Raw genomic sequence first — 15,290 nt, 5'->3', positions numbered from 1 at the left:
TTTTAAAATGCAGACACTGTCCGTTCAGATGGTGAGAGGCCATGATTCATTTGCCCCTCCCAGCTAATTCTCTAGACGCCAAGAGGGGAGAAGGCGGAGAGGCACCGCCAGTGAGAGGAGCCCCCTGGTGGCCACCTGGTGAAGGGCCGAAGGCTACAGAACCAATGAAAGTCAAAGAGAGGGAAGGTCAGAGCCAAGGACCAGCAGAAAGAGACAGGAGAAATAAAGGTTGCCTCTTTCAAAATTTTGCCCGGAGCAGGCAGAGATGAAGGACTGAAGGACGGTCACTCCTCTTCCCCCTCCTCCTTCCTCCTTGGCCCGCCTCCCAGCCCCCAGCACTCTCTGGCTCATTCAGCTACAGTCTGGCTTCCCTAGGACCGGGGAGCTGGTGTGGGACCATGACCCTCCCTCTGTGGCATGGTTCCTATAGCCCCAGGGCCACACAGCTATTTGTCCCATTTTGGAACACAGCCTGTGTGCTGGAAAGGAGATGAGGCCAACTGCATGTGGCCTTGGGTGACACAATGGACTCAGTGTTCTCACATCCCCACCCCAGGGGGCAGGGAGAGGGGGCATGAGGTCTCTGTGTTCCCGGTGCCAAGGGCCAAGGACTTAAACTTTCCCCCAAGACTCCTTCTCACAACACTAACAGTAACAGCAACTTTGTACAGCGCTCACGGTGTGCCGGTGGGGCTCCTGGCACTCTAAATTAAACACTGTCACCCTCAGGCCCAAGTGACAGATAAGTGGACTGAGGCAGAGGAGAGGTTAGGTCACAGGCCTAAGTCTCACAGACAGTGAGTGGGGAGCCAGATTCGAGCCCAGGCCCCAAGGGCCCTTCCTCCACAATAGCCTAGTCGGCCTCGGTCCTCTCAGGACCCGAGAGCCACCTGCCTCCGTGGAGAGGCACTGCTGGCCGCGCTTCTCCTCAACTGTGTGGAAAGAGCTGAAGGAAAGCCCCACCACGTTGCCCTCTGACCTCCCCTGAAAACGCTGCTGGGTTAGTTCACCAGGGTGGCCATACCAAAGGACCACAGACTGGATGGCTCAAATACCAAAAATGTACTGTCTCCCAGTTCTGGAGCCCAGAAGCCTGAGCTCACGGTGACGGCAGCGTCGGTGCCTTCTGGAAGCGCTGAGGGAAAGATCTGTTCCAGGTCTCTCTCCTCAGCTTGTGGATGGCCATCTTCTCTCTACGTCCCTTCACGTCATCTTCCCTCTGTGCCTGTCCGTGTAGAAACTTCCTCTTCTTATAAGGACACCAGTCACGCCGGATTAGGGTCCACCCTAATGGCCTCATTTTCACTTGACTAGCTTTATAAAGACCCTGTCTCCAAATAAGGTCACATTCTGAGGTACTAGGGGCTAGGACTTCAACATAGGAATTTTGAGGGACACAATTCAGCCCATAACAGCTGCTGAAGACAGTGCTAGAGGGAAATACCACTTTGTCCCTCTCTCTCCTGGGACCTCTTCAGACTGACCTTCCATGGACCATTTTCCTCCACAACAATCTATTTCCTGCTTATGTGGGGTATAACCCTCCTCACAGATAAAAAAAATTTCAACAGACACTCATGACCAGTGAGTGTCTGAACAAACTCAGTTTGTTTGACAAACTGACTGACCAACTCAAACTTTGTGAAGGTTAAGTACAGGGAGTCAACAAATCTGGCCTTGAGGTGTTCCTCCCATGTCCTCAGGACAAGGCCGCAGGGGAACACAGCCACCGGCTGGCTTAACCATACTCTCGCTGGGTTACCAAGGTAAGGGCTGAAATGACAGTTAATTCGTACGTTTCAGGGAAAGGGGTGCCGCTGGAAGGCATGACTAAGCTAAGAGGAAAAATGACTCGTCCGTAATCATGCGGTCGGCCCTGCTGTCTACTGACCACGAAGCCCCTCTAACCCACCCAGCGCCTCCAAGGGTTACAGTGGCGAGGAAAAAGAAGTTTCACATTGAGCCATTCAAACCCAGAAGGAAACTAAGGACCGAGAGGCAGGTAAGCACAGGCAGCCCTCAGAGAGACAAGGTAAAAAGTGCTGGGCCAGCACAAGGGAAGCAGTGTCAGCCAGGAGCAATGAGTCAGCAAGGCCCGGCCACCAGGGCAGGGAGCAGACTTCCCAAGGGGATAAGCAGAAAGCAGCCTCTGTGCGCCATTCTCCCTCCAGCCCAAGCCCCTGCTGCTGATGGGAGCAAGCCCAGCACTGCCCTCACAGGGCCCAGCCCTCCAGGACCCTCCCCTCTGTGACTTGAGGAGGGGTTACTGTCACCTCCAACAGGGAAGGCTCCCGTCTCAAACGTTCCTCAGTTCCACCCAGGGCCAGGCTGCCTGCTCTCAGGCACTGCACAAAGACCCGGGCGGCGACAGCAAGCAAGTGCTCAGTGGGCACAACCGCAGAGGGAACTGTGCTAGAACGAAGGAAAGAAACACAAAAGAGGCATGGCGGACTACGCCCGGCCAGGGCGGGAGAGCGCGGCTCAGGTGACAAGGAAAGGCCACTCGGAGGTGACAATGGACAGCAAACGACCTGCGCTGGCCAGCACGAGGTGTGGGGGCTTAGCCCTCCAGGTACAGAGAATAGCCAATTCACAGACCCAGTGACAGGGACGAGTGTGGTAGGCTCAAGGGGCGGTGAGAAATCTGTGTATGGCCATGACCACGACCCCAAGAATCATGGCCACCAAACAGCAGCCCGAGGACTGGGGTGACTTCATCCAGAACAGGACAGCTTTTCTAGTATCATATGCTGAAGGCGCGTGCTCCCTCCTTTGCTGGCCCTGGGAACCGCCGCCCATCAAAGGTACTGCTGTCCCTGACGCAGGCACGAGGGGTGACATCGGCAGCCTGCCCGGCCTCCGCCTCAAAGTACTGTGGTTACACGGACCTCACCGGCCTGTCCTCTTCTGACAGCCAGCCCACCCCGGAGCCCAGCACAACACTGCTGCCAAGTTCGCTGGAGACATGTTCCTCTAAGTTAGAGCTCACCTGGTCACCCAGTCACTGCTCACCTGGCCACCATCCCAGCCTCCTTGCCGGCCACCCTGCTTTCTCTCTTACCCACCTCTGACTCTTCTAAGAGCTGCCAGAGTCATCCTTTCAAACACAAGTCCCTACACGTCACTACACCACCCAAAGGCATCCAGTGGCTTTCCATCACATGTAGAATAATCTAGGGTTGGTGACACTCCTGCCAAGTTCCCACATGGTCTGCCCTGGCTACCCCTCCGGGCACCTTTCCTACCACATCTTCTCTGGGCTGCTCTTCTCTGGACACAGACCTCCTTGCTGTTCCTTAAAATGCACCCAGCCCTGTCTCGCCTCAGGACCTTTGCACTGGCTGTTCCCTCAGCCCTGAACACTTAGACCCCTCAATGTTCACATGGCTCTCCCTCACTTCATTCAGGTCCCTGCTCCTGTGTTAGCCCTCAGAGAGGCCCTCGTGACCACCCCATCTAGCTAGCATTCTGAACCAATCACTGTCCATCCTTTGCCTCCTACTGTATTTCACTCAAAGGCACAACCTATAAAATAGACTTAAAACTTTCTCTTTCCTCAACTCAAATGTCAGTTCCACAAGGGCACGAACTTTGTCCATTTGCTTTCACCGGGTATCCCAATGCCTAGACTGGTAGGTCTCAATCGGGGGCAATTTTGCCCATGAGGGGACATTTGGCAATGTCTGGAGTTTGGTTGTCACAATGGGGGACAGGACAGTGGTTGCTACTGGCATCCAGTGTATGGAGGCCAGGGATGCTGCTAAACAAGCTACAGTGCACAGGACGGCCCCAACACAGAGAATCATCCAGGCCAAACGTCCCCAGTGTCAAGGTTGAGAAACCCTGGCCTAGATGCATAGAGACACAGCAGGGACCCAACAAGCATTTGCTGAACAAAGTAGTAAATGAGGGAGTGAATGAATGAATGCTGAAGCTCGCATCTCATGGAAACGCCTTTGCAGGGCTCGTGATACTGACATCTTTTCTCAGGAGGCTAATATTTCACTGATCTTTTCATTCAGCAAGTATTCACTGAGCACCGCCTAGGCCGAGTGCCACGGGCTGTGTTCACAGTGGTGACAGGGCCCAAGCAGCCCCTGCCCTCACAGAGCCTGGAGTGGAAAAAAGAGCATTCTGTACAAGGTATTGAGGGACCCCAGGGTTCCCCAGCTCTGTCACTATCAGTCACATGACCTTGGGCCAGTCACTTGACTTCTCTGGACATCTACCCCTCATCTGTGAGACAGAAGGGTTGCTGTGATTTTGAAGCTGACTTCCAACATCTAAATTCCATGCATTTAATTAAGCCAGAGGATCTTTTCTTCTTTAGCATTTTTACATTCGTCTAACACCATTATCACTGAGTACAAAAGCCTGTGTAATCCACATGTCCCTCAACAGGGGAGCGGTTAAATAAATGACCACACCATCCACACAGTGGAACACTGTCAGCATGCTTACAAGAGTAGTCAGAGGAATGGGGCATATCGAGTGCTCCCACTTTTTCTCTAAAAGGGCTATTCACACGAAAATGGAATGAATGAATTACTGCTGCATGAAATGACGGATGACTCTCAAAAGCCTGCTGAGTGAAGGAAGCCAGATATAAAAGTGTATAAATGGTAGGATTCCACGTACATGAAGTTCAAGAACAGGCAAAAGTAACCTGTGCCGACAGAAATCAGAGCGGGGGTTGCCTCTGGTCAGAGGGTTTGGCTACAGGGGAGTAAGATGGGGTCCTCTGGGAGTACTGGGAATGTCCTCTGCCAAAAACGGCTGAAGTAAGATCCATGCATTTTGCTCCATGTAAACCCCAATAAAGCAAGAAAAGCGCTGTATACGTTCTACAGATGGGTATGTCTGCACAGACATTTTCGGAAACAATGTATGGTAAAGTTATCAGTGGCTGCCTTTGGGGGGGATGGGGGACTAAGGATGGGAAGGGGACTTTGTTTTCTTTACATAACCTTGACACTGCTTGAAATTCTCACTATGTGTGCATAAGATGAAAAACAAGTCACTGAAAAAGTACTCACCATGATTTCTAAAGGAAACCCACCCCCGCCCTTAGGAAGGCAAGCTTCTCTCTGGCCGTCCCCTGGACAGATACTTAAGCAAAGGTCTGCTAACAAGGCCTTCTCCACAGCCAGCACGCCAGGGTTTGCTAGGAGGGAGAGTGTGTGTGAGGGGTGGACTGTCCCCACACACCTGCCCAGATCGGTGGCGGCAGGACAGATGAGCCAACACCACAACTAACCCACCTCGGTCTGGTTCGGGATGGTGGAAGGCTGGAGGGCAGGGCATAAGCTGGGAACTTCTGGGGCAGCTGGCCTTAGGTGGGGCCTTGGGTCCATGCAATCGGGGCCCCTGGAGCTTGGGTTCAAAATCCTCCCGCTGGGGGGGCCAGCCCGGTGGCACAGTGGTTAAGTGTGCACGTTCCGCTTCAGCAGCCTGGGGTTCACCGGTTCGGATCCCAGATGCGGACATGGCACCGCTTATCAAGCCATGCTGTGGTAGGCATCCCACATAGAAAGTAGAGGAAGATGGGCACAGATGTTAGCTCAGGGTCAGTCTTCCTCACCAAAAAGGGGAGGATTGGCAGCAGATGTTAGCTCAAGGCTAATCTTCCTCAAGAGAAAAAAAAAACTCCTCCTGCTGGGCCTCACCCCAGACCTGCTCACTCAGAATCTCCCACATGTCTAAGAGTCTACATTTCCTTTCTTTTTCTTAACTTTTTATTATGAACATTTTCAAATATACCGAGTCCAATGAAAAACCAATCAGATTCAACAGTGCTCCTATTTGGTCACATTTGCCTCATCTCTTTCTTTCTTCATTTAATTGAACCATTGAAAAGTAAACTATTGGCCTAAAGCAGTGTTTCTCAAAGTGCTATCTGGGGACACCCTGTGGTCCCCAAGACCCCGTAGGGGGGCCCACACTGTCAAGAAAATTTTTTAAATAATCTTAAATTGTTATTTGCCTTTTTCCATTCTCATTCTCTTGTGAATGTATAGTAGAACTTTCCAGAGGCTACATGACATGTAACACTGCAACACGTTGAATGTAGAAGCAGGTATGAGAATTCATCTGTCTTCTGGTCAGCCATACATTAAAGAGATCTCCAAAAATATTTTTAAAAATTTTAAAAGTAACTTATTGCAATCATGACGCTTCATCCCTAAATACTTCAGCATGCAGCTCCAAAAAGAACATGCTTCTACACACACACACGTGTTAGTTATCTACTGCTCGGGAACAAAGTACCCAAAGCATGGCAGCAGGAAACACGTGTTATCTCACTGTTCCTGTGTCAGGAATCCACAAGTGGCTTCGCTGGGTGCCTGCCACACCACAAGATTATCATACCCAATAAAATGTACAGTAGTTTCCCCGTATCAGCTAATAGCCAGTTACACCAACAAAACCCAGGTGTCCCCAAATGCCTAGTACAGATGTTTGCTCAGGCCAGGATCCAGTCAAGGGCTACGAGTTATATTTGGCTATTGTCATGGACTGAATGTGGCCCCCGAAGTTCATATGTTGAAATCCTAACCCTCAATGTGATGGCATTAGGAGGTGGGACCTTTGGGGTGATTAGGTCATGAGGGTGGAGCCCCCACGAATGGGATAGCACCCTTATAAGAGAGGCCCCACAGAGCTAGCTCGCTCTCTTCCTGCCACGTGAGGACACAAGGAAAAGGTGCCATCTGCAACCCAGAAGAGGGCCCTCCCCAGCACCCAACCACGTGCCACCTTGACCTTGGACTTCCAGCCCCCAGAGCGGGAGAAATCAACATCTGCTGGTGACGAGCCACGCAGCCCTGGCGCTCCGCCAGAGCAGAGCTGCCAAGCACAGTTTTCCAGCCTCTTAAGTCTCAGTGATGGAGAATCCTCCTTTTTTATTTTTTCCACAATTTTGACTTGCTACAGAGACAGGGCCAGATGGTCCACCGAGGGTGCCAAGCCGTTCTGAGCTCACGGGAGCGAGGGGCCTGCTCGGGGGCACAGACAAGCTGTGGAATGGGACCCGAAAGGAACAGGGCAGCCCACACGGGGACCCGCGAGGGGCAAGGCTGCTGTGCCTGGCCTCTGCACGGCAGCTCAGTCTCCCTGAGGGCCACCTCCCTAGAAGAGTAATTATTACGAGGCCAGAAAGTGTCAGAGAGAGAGCGAGCTGAAGGCAAGGGAATGGGGGGGGCACATTGCAGTCCCAGACCTGGGGGCCAGGGGCAATTTTTCTGGCCATTCTAACCTCCCCCACTCCCCAACCCACAAACACATAAAACACGGCCCGCACGCTGCAATGCCACTGCCGCCACTGCTCCCTGTCTCTCAGGAGTTTTCCAGCTCGCAGACCCTCTTACATCCATCTGATCCCCCCAAAAAACCAAGCAAATACAGTTGGCCCCATTTTATAGAGGGGGTGGCCGTTCCGAGAGTGGAGGGGCACAGCCAGAGCTGCCCTCTGAAGCGTTAGATGCAAGTCATGTACTGGGGCTGGAAGCAGGTCCCCACCACCGCCCTGAGGGGGTGTTCCCGGCGGCACTCGGGGGCCGCTTGCGTTGGCCTCCTCCTAGCTGTGTAGACATCACCACCATCTTCTCCCACAGTCAGCGCCAGCACCATTCGTGATCTCAGTTCCTCCTACAACACCCCCACGGGTACTGTTACTCCCACTTTCGCAGGTAAGGAAAGGGACACTCGGCTGTCAGGTCTGCCCCAGGTTCCGAGTCAACACGGACATGACGTCCTCCAGGTCTGCTGTGCACCCAGGTCCAGCAGGTTCCAGCACACGCTGATCTAGTGCTTGAGGTTTTTTCTTTCCCTAACACTCTCCTTTCTGCCAAGCTAGCTTCCCAGCTACAACTGGCATACAAAGAGGCCTCCCCTTTGGATAGAAGCTATTTCTGGAACCCCACAGCATAAAAAAAGCCTTCACATTGTATTCTGCAACACACAGCATACGACATTATGAAAGGGAATCAGCTCTCTGACCAAGAACGCAGCATTAAACAAAGCACAGGACAATGAATTCAAGAATACTGGAGCCAGAAGAACGTTCAGAGATCATCTGAATCAGTGGTTCTCACCCCGGGGGCAAGAGAGCTCCCCCAGGGGACGCATGGCAAAGTCTGGAGACATTTTTGACTGTGACAACTTGGGAGGAGGTGCTCCTGGCATCTAATGGGTAGAGGCCAGGGATGCTGCCAAGCATCCTACAGTGCACAGGACAGCCCTACACAACAGATTTACCCGGCCCCAAATGTCAATAGTGCCAATGCTCAGAAACCCTGATCTAAATTCCATGGTTACTCTGAGGACGAGAAAACTGAAACCCAAAGACACAAAGCGACTTGTCCATGGTTATCCAGCCACAAAGCCAGAAATGGAATCCAGGTCTCTATCACATCCGTCTCTGGCATCTGCTCTGCTCTGGCTAGCGTTAGGCTCGGGGGGAAGGAGGGCTGGGAGCTGAGGATTTTAGTTCTTGTAGTCAACCTGAACCGAATGCAGAGATCTGCAGAACAGACTACTGAAATACTGCAGCGACACGTCAGGGCGCGCAAACTCCGAAAGAAGCACCACTTGCAAAATTACACCTCACGCAAAAATTAACTTGAAATGGATTAAAGACTTAAAAGTAAGACCTGAAACCATAAAACTCCTAGAAGAAAACATAGGCAGGAAGCTCCTTGACATAGGGCTTGGCGATGATTTTTTGAATCTGACACCAAAAGCAAAAGCAATAAAAACAAAAATAAATAAGTGGGACCACATCATATTAAAGAGCTTCTGCACAGAAAGGAAGCCATCAATAAAATGAAAAGGCAGGGCTGGCCCGGCGGCTCACCAGTGAAGTGCACACCTTCCCCTTCTGCGGGCCGGGGTTCGCCGGTTCAGATCCCGGGTGCGGACATGGCACCACCTGGCAAGCCATGCTGTAGTAGGCGTCCCACATATAAAGTAGAGGAAGATGGGCATGGATGTTAGCTCAGGGCCAGTCTTCCTCAGCAAAAAGAGGAGGATTGGCAGCAGTTAGCTCAGGGCTAATCTTCCTCAAAAAAAAAAAAAGAAAAGACAACCTACTGAATGGGAGAAAATATTTGCAAATCATATATTTCTTAGATAAGGGGCTAATATCCAAAACATATAAAGAATTCATACAACTCAATCGCAATAAAACAATGCAATTAAAAAGTGAGCAGAAGATCTGAGTAGACATTTTTCCAAAGAAGACATGCAGATGGCCAACAGGTACATGAAAAGATGCTCAGCAACACTAATCATCAGGGAAATGCAAATCAGAACTACAAGGAGCTATCATTCCACACCTGTTAGAATGGCTATTATCAAAAGGACAAGAAATAACAAGTGTTGATGAGGATGTGGAGAAAAGGGAACTCTTGTGTGCCATTGGTGGGAATGTAAATTGGCGCAGCCACCATGGAAAACAGTATGGAGGTTCCCCCAAAAATTAAAAATAGAACTACCATATGATCCAGCTTTGCCACTTCTGGGTATTTATCCAAAGAAAATGAAAACACTAATTCAAAAAGATATTTGCACCCCTATGTTCACTGCAGCATTATTCACAACAGCCAAGACATGGAAACAACCTAAGTGTCCATCAACGGATGCAGGGATAAAGAAAATGTAGTGCGTACATATACAACGGAATATTATTCAGCCATAAAAAAAAGAATGAAATCTTGCCATTTGCGACAACATAGATGGACCTCAAGGGCATTACGATAAGTGAAATAAGTCAGGCAAAGAAAGACAAATATCATATTATCCCTCTTATATGTGTCACCTAAAAATTTTTTTTAAAAGCTCATACAGAGAACAGATTGGTGCCTGCCAGAGGCAGGGGTTGAGGGATGGGAAGAATAAAATTTAAAAAAAAAATTGAAGCTTCAGACATGGTTGGATCCAGGGGCTTGAAAATAATTGATAAAAAATGAAGATCAGTTACCAACTAGGTAACGAAAGCTGCTAGCTATCTCCTCCTTGGTAGTAATTTCAGCCTGAAACCATGTGCCGCCAAATCCAGCTCATCCCTGACCCCCCATCCCTGAGAAGAGTAGAGGCGCCACGGAGGGTTTAACCTCTGCTGGCAGGAGCATGGTGGTTCCCGCCAGGCCTTCGGGACTTGTTCAATTACTTGACATTGACTAGTGTACTAAACAGTTACTAAATATTCCCAGTACCATGCCCAGTGCTGGAGACAGAGGAACCAACAAGACAGACATGAACCTCCACCTTCATGGAGTTCATGTTCCAGCAGGGGAAACAGACCCAAAACCCAATAAATCAGTAAAGTATTTAAAAAAAACGTTTTTTTTAAAATACGAGATACCATTACTACCAACTAGAATGGCTAAAGTTTTTTTTTTTTTTTAAACCTGACAATACCAAGGTGCTAGCAGGGAATAATCTACATATAATAAGACTCATTCACTTAAAAAAATAAACACAGGAGATACCACTACATACCTACTAGCAAGGCTAAAACTTTTAAAAATATCTAACACCAAGGTGCTGGCAAGGATGGTGAGCAACTGAAATTCTATACATTGCTAGCAGAAATGCAAAATGGTACACCCATCCTGGAAAACAGCTGGGCATTTTGTTATAAAGTTAAACATACATTTAAAAAAAAGACTACAGTAAAGACACAGATGATAGATACAGAGACATGGAGATATAGGTATGGACATGGATATGGATATGGATATAGATACAGACATGCAGATAAAGATATAGACATGGATATAGACATAGACATGGATATAGATATAGACATGGAGACACAGATAATAGACATTGAGACAGATATAGATATGGCTATAGATATAGACACAAAGATACAGATAAAAACATTGATATGGATATAGATATAGACATGGAGACATAGATACAGACATAGACATGGATATGGCTATAGATAGAGACATTGAGATAAAGATATAGACATGGATATAGATACAGACACAGACATATAGATATAGACATGGATATGGATATATAGACATGGAGACATGGATATAGACAGAGACATGGATATAGACAGAGACATGGAGATAAAAATAACATAGATGGATATGAATATAGATATAGACATGGATATAGACAGACATGGATATGGATATAGACATGGAGATAAAAATATAGACATGGATATAGACAGAGACATGGATATAGATATAGACATGGAGATATAGACATAGATGGATATGAATATAGATATAGACTCAGAGATATAGGCATGATACAGACATAGACACAGATATTGACATAGACATAATTTTGACATTTGGCTCTCTAGGCTGAAGTATATGTCCCAACAGCTTGCCAGCTCATTTTCCAACACAGCATTAATTTCTCAGAAACATTATTTTGATTTTAGCACATGATAAGTCTGGCTGATTACATCCCATGCACATCCACATTTTCTTTAAACAGGGCTCACATCCTGTCTCTTTTCCCCCTGATGTCTTCTGGATGGATCTTACAAAGTTCTACGTTGGAAGAGAGTTCTCTGAGGTTTTTCTAGCTTTGCCTTACTCTGAAAGAAATGACCAGAGCAAATCAATTGAAAATGGGTTGGCAAATAAAGCAGACGGTGGCAGCATAATCTCTTTCTCAGAGCCAAAGCTATTTGGGCTGCCTGAGATCATAGTAAATCCACTGTAAAAAAAAAAAAAGAAAAAAAGAAATGCCTTCTTCATCAACTAAAATAGCATTGCTTTACAGATCCTCCCATAGTAGCTGGTGGGTCAAATTATTCATGATGTGAATTCCTACACAGTTTACTGAAACCAAGGCTTCCAGAAGGGTCGTGTTTTACAGAAAAGAATGCCACATTCTCCTAAGGGTGCCCACACACGTCCTGGCCTCGGGTTGTATTTGAACCAGAGAAAAGAACGTAAACACAGGTCAGAACTCTCAAAAGAGTCCATTAAAATGCCACACACACCCTGTCCTGCTAGAACCGAAGTCACCTGACCCCCCCCCCCCCATCTGCCGCTGAGTCATCAAGCCCCTTCTTTCAGGAGGCGAATTATTCAGCGAGGGAATTAAAAAGAACCCTGGGAATTCTTGGGCTTGGGTGTTCGTCTCCACCCCCACCGCCTCTACAGACCGCTTGGTTCTGAAAAGATGTAGTTGATTCGTTCGTTCTTTCACTCGCACGTTACCTTCGGAGGCTACATTTTATTTTATCTTATTGGATACTGTTATTTTCACATCTATTTAAAACACCTGGAAGAAACAAAATACATTTCTGACATATCCACTTTAAACGCTAGAACCTTGCAAAAATAATGCAAAACGATTCAGCTTGCACATCTAGCTCTTAAACCGCTAATCAAGAAGTTTCCATTCCATTCAAAGCAAAGCAGCTTCTGCTTTGAAAGAAATCAGGCTAAATACTGAGGACAAACCCCGTAAGGAGAATTAGTAAACGTGTCATTATTTAACAAGCACAATGATAGCCAGAAAACATTTGATAGTCATCTTTGACAAGCCTCTCTCTCTCTTTATAATGCACGTATTGTGATCATTCCAGATTTTTTCCCTCCGGAGCAAAATGCCTCGGTCTTTCTGTCTGGCCCCTGCCCACTTTCCCAGGATGAGCATGCCAAGACCCAAGTCACGCGTGGGCCTGCAACAGCCCTCCCCCGCCCGGTGCACGCAGCAGCCGCAGCAGCCAGAGACCCGAGTTTTGCTTTCTGGGGTGCCAACGGGCTGGAGGCCCGCGGGCTGGGGCTCCGCCTGCAGAGTCGGCGCCGCGCGCCCCTTACCTGCAGTGCCGCATGGCGCAGCCCGGCCGCCCACCTGCACAGCATCCTAGAGCATCCTTTCTTCAGCGCGACGGCTGCGAGCGCGGTGACGTCACCAGGAGGCAGGCCTCACGCCGGCACGTGACGCCCTCTGGGTGAGGCGGGGGTTGGGGGAAGACCCTGGAAGTCCCTGGAGGTGAGGAGCTAGCGGCGGGGAAGCCCCGCTTCGGCCTTCTTTCTGGGCGGTTTGCTTGCTGCGCGCAGCTTGCCTGGCCTTTCACGAAGTATGGGAAACAAACAGCGCACAGAAGGAGAAATCCAAATGATTACAGGCTCCAAGCATGTAATAGGATTTCAAAAGCGCTAGCAATAAGGGGATTAGTAATGAAAGGAAACAATTTAGTGTTTTATTTTAAAAAGTCTTTACCAAATGCAATGGAGAAATAAAGATATTTTGTGCGGATCAAAATGACAGTTAAAATATAGAGTGCATGGACATACTTTGCATAGAGGTTCAATGTTTCAAATCATATATCAGATACTTTAATTTGAAGCATATTCATTATGGATTATTAGACTAATTGCACTGATGAATAAAGCTTTTATTTACTCTCAATAGCTGCATTCCAGTACTTATTTGTATTTGCCAAAGAAAAAAATTGTGACACCACGTATCTGTACTACTTACTCGAATATTTGATTATTTAAAATAAAGCACTATTGCATGAGCATGGCTGTGCTTGTGTCTGTGTTTGCTTAAATCTTCTGGCAAGGAATTTGAACTCTCCGACATGAACGAGTTAATTCGCAATAACTCATTATTTCACGTTTTCTAATTTTTATGACATTCTGCAGAAGTGCGTCATCTTACTATTGCAGAAAATACGTACGATGTCATTTCTCACTCACAACTGAAACAGCCTTGCCTACAAAGCCTTAGAAAATTCCAACTGTGATCATGCTGTAAATTTGAAATGGCATATTTCAAACTTAAGCAGTGAACATACCAACTTTTCTTTTGCCAAACCACACAACCGGTTTTGAAACGTGAAGGGGCAAAAGCGGGAACCGTTTTTATTTGTATTCCAATTTCATATAGATTAGTTTACTTTCACTTGAGTTTAAATCGCAATTTTAACATTCCCTTGGCTCAGGCCCCTGAAAGAGATGTGAAATAGATGGTTTTACAAGCAGGCAGGCGTTACTTACTTGCTATTTATTCCAGCAGCTTTCATGTCATTCTATATTTAACCCGGCCCCTTTTACCACCATTCCCTCCAGATTAACCAAATTTCTGTTCATAAGGTCAGTCTCTAATTTGGGGATAAATATGGGCCCTTGCCTCTCACAGCCATCCATTATTTTCAACATGAGATTTTAAAAATCAACAAAGTGGCCGTGTGGTTTTCTAGGTCACTCCTCTCGTTTGTTTTTCTAAGTGATAAGCAACTTACCTTTTGCTTTCAGGTTCCTGAGATAGAAAGTTAAAATACTACCGAAATCCCCTGCTCCTGGTGGAGGGTCTGATGGAGACAGAAGCTGAAAGGCTCATTTTCCTGCCAGAGGCAAACGTCGATTTCAGCCTCAGGCGCCCAGGGCCCACCCCCACCTCTCCGCGGGCCCGGCTGGGAGCGTCACGTGCTCGGCCCAGCCACTCAGCCCTGCCCAGCCGGCTCAGTCACCTCTTGGCTCTGGAGGCCCGCCAGGCCAATTTCTCTCGCCTCCAACACTCGGTGTTTTCGTGTCCGGAGAGAACCCAGCGTCCCGACACAGGCTGCGCTGTCCTCAGAGGCTGTACAGACTAGAGGGAGACTGCAGGAGTTCCACGAATCGGTGGGAGCTGGTGGTCTGTAAAATGCCCTCCTGCGGTCTAAAATGACTTGTTCTGTTTTCCCGCTTGGCGGAAATGACTAAAGTAGAGGCACCTTCCTCATCTTGCGGCGATTTTTTTGCCAATAGGTTAATTTCACCTTCACTTTTCGGGGTGATTGCTCAAGTGTAAAAAAACATTACAGCAAACAGGCGATCCAGAAAAGGCCCAAAACTGGGCGGTGCAATTTTCAACAGAATGAAAGAGTTTCCACCATCCTCCACCCCACCTATGAAATTGTCATTTTAGCAAAGATTTAAAAAAAAAAAAACAGATACCACTCATGAGAATGTAAATTGAATAAGCTTCCTGGTGGGCTGTGTAGTAATTCCTACAAAAAGCCTTACAAGTGTGCACAGTGTGAAAAAGACTGTGGGCCCAGCAGCTGTTGGTATCATTTGCTCCAGGAATTTGCCCTTGTGGGAAGGGAGTGCAAAGAATCACCTAAGGAAAGTTGGCTGCAATATTATTTATGATCTTACAGCACTGATTGCAAGTTAAAGCTCCCAAAACAGAGGATAGGTTAAATTATAAGACATCTATACAATGGAAGAATTAAAACTAATGTGGTAGCAACACTTTTTGACATGGGAAGACGTTCATAGTTTATTAAATGATAAACAAGCGAGCTC

General features: G+C 47.9%; 1 protein-coding gene across 4 annotated transcripts in view; it reads right to left on the bottom strand.

Moving 5' to 3' along the window:
* The window catches only part of CLCN4 (chloride voltage-gated channel 4), a 68,100-nt gene extending 53,425 nt beyond the window's left edge, over nucleotides 1-14,675 (bottom strand). For 3 of the 4 annotated variants that reach the window (XM_070502045.1, XM_014855393.3, XM_014855397.3), the window contains exons 1-3: nucleotides 14,243-14,675; nucleotides 13,796-13,946; nucleotides 12,810-13,062 (exon numbers count right to left, since the gene is read on the bottom strand). Coding sequence is in view for 1 of the 4 variants with exons in the window: in XM_014855393.3 (XP_014710879.1) it covers nucleotides 12,810-12,823 (14 nt within the window). In the remaining 3 variants the exon portion in view is untranslated. The remainder of the gene's footprint in view (nucleotides 1-12,809; nucleotides 13,063-13,795; nucleotides 13,947-14,242) is intronic. The other variant, XM_070502046.1, reaches the window with a different exon arrangement.
* Between the last annotated feature and the right edge of the window lie 615 nt (nucleotides 14,676-15,290).

This window comes from Equus asinus, chromosome X (genome assembly GCF_041296235.1).
Source record: "Equus asinus isolate D_3611 breed Donkey chromosome X, EquAss-T2T_v2, whole genome shotgun sequence".
NCBI lineage: Eukaryota > Metazoa > Chordata > Mammalia > Perissodactyla > Equidae > Equus > Equus asinus.
This window is presented reverse-complemented; position numbering and strand designations above follow the sequence as displayed.